General features: G+C 41.9%; 1 protein-coding gene across 1 annotated transcript in view; it reads left to right on the forward strand.

The window, feature by feature from the left end:
• The window catches only part of RASA3 (RAS p21 protein activator 3), a 104,619-nt gene that overhangs the window by 91,825 nt on the left and 6,794 nt on the right, over positions 1–6,000 (forward strand). The window contains exons 20-21 of the mRNA XM_014944191.1: positions 3,712–3,923; positions 4,698–4,801. Of these exons, the coding sequence (XP_014799677.1) occupies positions 3,712–3,923; positions 4,698–4,801 (316 nt within the window). The remainder of the gene's footprint in view (positions 1–3,711; positions 3,924–4,697; positions 4,802–6,000) is intronic.

Here is a 6,000-nt window from a genome sequence, read left to right on the forward strand (position 1 = left end):
GGCTCCATAATGTCAAACACAGGTAAGATAATCGAGTCCCTGCCCTTTCTGTCAGACCTCTCTGTTGGGAAGGAACTGGCTGCTTATAACTGTGAAGGATCACAGTTTCTTTCTTAGCTATCAGGGTTTCTTATCGGATAATGACAGTGGGTATATATTTGGGTTAGGTCATATGCCAAAACAACATCTGTGCTGTGCCAGTATGGTTTAGCATTTTCATTGCCACATTAGGAAATAAAACACACCTGTGTTTCTCATGCGTGGAACACTACTGCCAACTTCTGTATGCAAGACATACCATCATTGTATGGTGAGAACAGTTCCTGGATGTGATCAGTTCAGGTGATGTTTGGAGCCTTTTTCATACTCTTCTGCCTGTAAAGCTGAGCACAGCCCTTATAAAGTTTTATTTAAAAACAAATAAAAAAACAGCTCAGTGTTTTCCAGTTCTAAACAGGCATCTCCTACAGAATTCTTTATATGTGTAAATGGTTGTGACTTTTACCTTTTCTGCCTTTTAAGTCCTTCCTGCCATCTGCACTGCTTGTGGACACCACACAAGGCAGCACTCAAACCTGCCCTAGATAATTAGGTTCCTCAAACAGCACTTTGTTAAAGTGAAATACAATGCCTAACTCCTCAGTATTTTCCCTGTTTCAGGTATTATTTTGGTAGCATATCTCTCTCTGTTAAAAGATGAAATGTTTCAGATCACTCGCTTCTAGAGTACATCTTCATTGCACTGTAGCTGGCCCTGTTAGTTACGTAGGTGAAAGCAACCAAGCTGCAAAATAAATCTCAAGCTATCGTAAGGTAGCTATAATGTGATGAACTGTTGCCAACTGTACTCTGCAAAATAACCTGATTGAACTAAAAGTAGTAACACAGTTGAGATAAAACTTACTGTGTGTGAAAAGGTCCTGAGCTATAATTCTGATCAGCTTTTCAGTGACAGCAGTCTTTTACTTATGCTTGAGTGTATTGGGCTAGAATGCATCCATAGTATACCTTTATTGTAAAAATTTATTATAGGAAAAATATCCCTTTATTGTTAACATCAGAAACTGTGTGCTATTTTGGTTGCTTAAATTCAGTATTACCTCGGAAATGAAGGTGACTACATCCATTTGGGAAAGGAAGGCTCAGAGTCTTTCCATAAGCAGTACAAAATACCATTATTACTTTCCCATGCTAATATATTCCCATTTATCTTGCCATACCTAAATAGAATACTGCCGCGAGAACACAATTGTCAAAACAACACAGCAGATGTATTTGTGATGGATATTCCATCATGGGCACTAAGTGTGATTAAAGATCCACATTTTCTATAAATATTCTGTACGTATCTGTGCTCTGAATTGCACCAAGTGCGTCACGGATTCATGGATTTGACAGAGTTGGAAGGGACCTGTAGAGATCATCTGGTCCAACTCCCCTGCTAAGCAGGATTGCCCAGAGCACATCACTCAGGACTGCATCAAGGAGGGTCTTGAAAACCTCCAGAGAAGGGGACTGCACGACCTCTCTCAGCAGTCTGTTCCAGTGTCCTCCTCACTGCTGATAAATCTGCCTGTCTGGCAGTAAGGCCAGTAGCTTTCATCTTCCTTAAGCACAGTTTGGGCTGTGTAGGAGTGGCTTTAAGTACTGTTCAGGCCTTCTGTGTTGTTTGAGAAGCAACTGGTGGTTTTGGTAGTGTAAGGTCTTGGAACCACTTGAAATTCTTGGCTTAGTTGTGGGCTTCTCAGTAACAGTTGCCATATGTTAGTTCACTTAGGTTGCTATCCCCTTACACAAAGCCGTACTCCTTAAATCTGTTCCTTTGTTGTAATGCAGAGGGCTCCATTTACCCCAGCAGGACATTAAAATTCTTTTCCCTGTAGTTTTGTGTTAATGGAAGGTTGAGCTCTTGTCTTCCTCGTTCCTTTCTTCCCTATTCCCCAGACTCAAATCCCCAGTTATGACCTGAAAAGGACTCTGTCTTTGGTGTGTATTTCGGTAGTGCTGGACTGATCCCACTAGCAGCTTCTAACACTGTTCTTGTACATTGCACCATTCTAATTATTGTCTGACATCTCTAAGGATACTAAATCCAGGGAAATGACTGTTGGAGCTTTCCCTTTCCTGTTAGAAGGGACATTGTAATTAGAAAAACCTGTTCGTTTACAAATTAGCAAGTATATTTGCAAGCTGCTTCAAAGGATGTGCACCTAAACGTGTCACAAGGGAAGAAGAGATTGCACCTGGTGCCCATCTGCAATATTCTCTTGAGCAGCTAGCTGCAGAATGTTTCAGGTCTTTGTAATAGACAAAAGTGAATTTCAATTTTGGTGGGGGTTTGGTGAGTTTTTTTGGTTTAGGGTTTTTTTGTGTCCCTGTTTTTAAAATAGCATGGAGCAACCAGAAAATAATATTCCACATGATATTGGTGGTGTAATGTCTAATGATTTGAATAGTCAAATGAAGAAGTAGAGGGGGGGAGGATAATTTAGGGACACCTGAGAGAGGTGTCCCTAAATAAAGCCCATTAAAATAAAGATAAAATGAAGTTAGAGGAAATGAAAATGGTTGGCATTTGCCTTTCCAAAATTTGCAGTTAAGATCACTAACTTGAGCTTAGTTACCTGCGGTGCATGATCAGTATAATCAAGCAATAAGGCTGTGCATTGGCAGCTTGCTTCTTCAAGAGGAGGAAAATAAATGTGATTGTGCTACTTCAGGTTGCAGGCTGTTTGGAACAGGCAGGAAAGCTCTAGTTTGTATTTTCAGTGCCCAAGCTATAATGCAGAATTAATGTGTGATTATTTGAACCACACTATGGCGATTAAAGAGAAACTGTATTGTGTCCCTAAATAAAGCCCATTAAAATAAAGATTTGCAGAAGTTAGAGGAAATGAAAATGGTTGGCATTTGCCTTTCCAAAATTTGCAGTTAAGATCACTAACTTGAGCTTAGTTACCTGCGGTGCATGATCAGTATAATCAAGCAATAAGGCTGTGCATTGGCAGCTTGCTTCTTCAAGAGGAGGAAAATAAATGTGATTGTGCTACTTCAGGTTGCAGGCTGTTTGGAACAGGCAGGAAAGCTCTAGTTTGTATTTTCAGTGCCCAAGCTATAATGCAGAATTAATGTGTGATTATTTGAACCACACTATGGCGATTAAAGAGAAACTGTATAGCTGTGATTTGGTAATTGCAGCTACGGTTGGGTGCAGAAGTGTGGAAGTTGTTAAAAGGAAAGAATCATGCTGAAATTGGTGTGAAAAAGACTAGAGATCTGTCAATATAAAAGCAGAGCTGTTGTTGAGGCTGGATGCAAACTCTTGCTTTTCTCTTTCCTGCCCCCTGCTGCCTGGAGTGTCTTTTCAGCGTTGGGTCCCTCTGTCAGCCTTCCAAAACTTGGAGCTGCAACATTACTAAAATTGCATCCCTGAGGCTGACAACAAATCTTGTTGAGGCCCAACCTGCAAGTTGGCGTTAGCTGTTTGTAAATCATCTCCTGCAGGAGCATTATCTTACTCCTTGTACCAGGTGAAAGGTCTTGTTGTTTTCAGGGCTCATTTGCTGCTTGTTTTTGTGTTGAAATGTATTTATTGGTGCACTATTTTAGTATGCTGTGGTTTTCCTTCAATAAATCAACAGTCTCCTCCCAGCCTTAGGTTCACCGACTCATTCTGGTGGTTTAATCTGTGGGTTATTTCCTTATTTGCAGATGTTCCAGGTGATCCAGCCTGAAAGAAGAGTCCTGTATATCCAAGCAAATAACTGTGTGGAGGCCAAGGACTGGATCGATATCCTCACCAAAGTTAGCCAATGCAACAAGAAGCGCCTCACAGTCTATCATCCCTCTGCCTATCTTAATGGCCACTGGCTTTGCTGTAAAGCTACTGCAGATAATACTCCTGGCTGCACACCCTGCACAGGGTAAGGATCAGTAACGTGCCTTTGGTTTAGGTGTTGCCAGGGGCGTGTGTGTCTCTGCAGTGGGACTTGCAGGGATGCAGTTACCAAGAAGATCTGCCAGCCACGCAGGCGTTGTGGTGTTTTCAAAGGCCATCTTTATTGTTATTTCTGATACTGTCAGTATCTGCATTTGTTGGTTAAAGAGTTCAGGACATTGATAGGAGTTGACTCTGGGATAAGATACTTTGGTTCTGATTCTTTGTCATTAGTAAAAAGTCAGAAATCCCTTCAGTGTCCTGTTTGTAAATTCCTGAAACAGTCAGTCATCTGCTTCCAAATTTAATTCTAAACTAATCTTTTTCTAAGGGGCCCACTCATGCTCTCTGTTAAATAAAGAGGTCCTGTCTGGTTCATAAGAATCTATTTTCATCTAAAATGAGAGAAGCAGCAAGTCTATAGTGGTAGTTAGTCTCAGAATATAAGACCTGGACAGTTGGGAGTTCAGTGCTTTGGCTCCTCCATCTGGTTAAAGCAGACTAATTCACCACATGTCTGGATCCTGATACAGTCCTCTCTCAAGTCAGAGTGAAAGCACGTTGGATAAATCTAGGCATAAAGAAGTTTGAACTTGTCTACCTTTTCTCTTGGGAAAAGTGGGAAGTTTTGAGATCCATTATATACAATCTGTTGGCTTTCATGAGTATTCACTTTTACTTTCATCCTCGTTAAGTGCTTTTTGTGCTGTAATGTACTGTTTAGCATATAACTTCTCCCTGTCTTCCTGATGCCTTACAGAGGCCTGCCAGCAAACATACAACTGGATATAGATGGAGATAGAGAAACCGAGCGCATCTACTCTCTTTTCAACTTGTATATGCCAAAATTGGAGAAAATGCAAGGTGAGGATGAAAGATCATTGCATCTTCAATATGCTTAGCAAGCAAAAATACCTGTGAAAAATTGTGTGTTCTAGCTAGACCAGTCTTGTGAATCACATCCTAGAACACAGCGGCCAGTATTTAACTTGCTTCTGCTGTCTTGAGGCAGTTGTGTGAATTATTTTTGGTGCAGCGTGCCGTCTCATAGTCTGTACAAAGTTCTTTGCATAATAAACAGTTGTTTGAAATACAGTCTTAAACCGCAGCATCCTAAAATAGCGTAGGCACAGAGCATTGCTTGGATACTCTGAATTGACAAATCAGAGCATGCACTAAAGCAGAAGTTTACTGATCCTGAAAAGAAGCACCAGCAAAGTTGAGGTTTCGGTGGGACATGGTTTTGTGTTACCAGAAGACACGTGCACATTCCCAGATGCAGATCCCAAGAACAGGCTGGATACAAATGGTTTCTCAGGAAGGCTCTTTCAGAATTATCAGTGAAAGATGACCTGTGGATGTCTGTGAAAAGTTGAAAAGTGAAGATTGGGCTAGGAAACACTCAGGAGCTGAGGGGAGCAGAGATGTGACATGAAGGATAAAAGAAAGAAGAGACAGCAGAGGAAGTTAGTCCTAGTAGGCACGCCAAGAAAAGTATCCGGTGTACACGGTGCCAGACTTGAAATCCCAATTTAGCGCAGGGAGTGGCAGGGAAGCCTTCACTGTGGCACTGCTCTTTAAATAGGACTTTATTTTATAATATGAGATAAGCCAGTGGTGTCAAACGCACAGATTGGAAAGCACTTTAATCCATTCCTGGCCGCCGTGCAATTGCAAACTTAAGATCCCCACCACTTCCGAGCTGTCTGAAGCCATGCCCAGCTCCCCCCTGTTCCCAATCCTCCCTGCCAGAGCCAGCATCGGGTTTCAGTGTCGGGGAAAAGGACGCAGGTCTGGCACCCACAGTGCAGCAAGGGGAAGGTAACTCGAAAGCTGAGACTGAGACAGCAGTACAGCTGGAAATGGAGGGAAAAATAGAGACAAAGTAAAATATTCTCCCGCCTCTTCTGATATTCTCAGCTAGAATGCAGAAGTGGATCACATGATGAATGTGTCATAAATGTTCATGTCGTGATCTCTTAGCCAGGAAGGCTCCCTGGTAGGATAAGAAGATAGTATGACTTGCCCCTTCCTAGGGTATGTCCTTAAACAGGCAGCCAGGC

This window comes from Calidris pugnax, unplaced genomic scaffold, assembly GCF_001431845.1.
Source record: "Calidris pugnax isolate Ruff unplaced genomic scaffold, ASM143184v1 scaffold69, whole genome shotgun sequence".
Taxonomy (NCBI): Eukaryota; Metazoa; Chordata; class Aves; order Charadriiformes; family Scolopacidae; genus Calidris; species Calidris pugnax.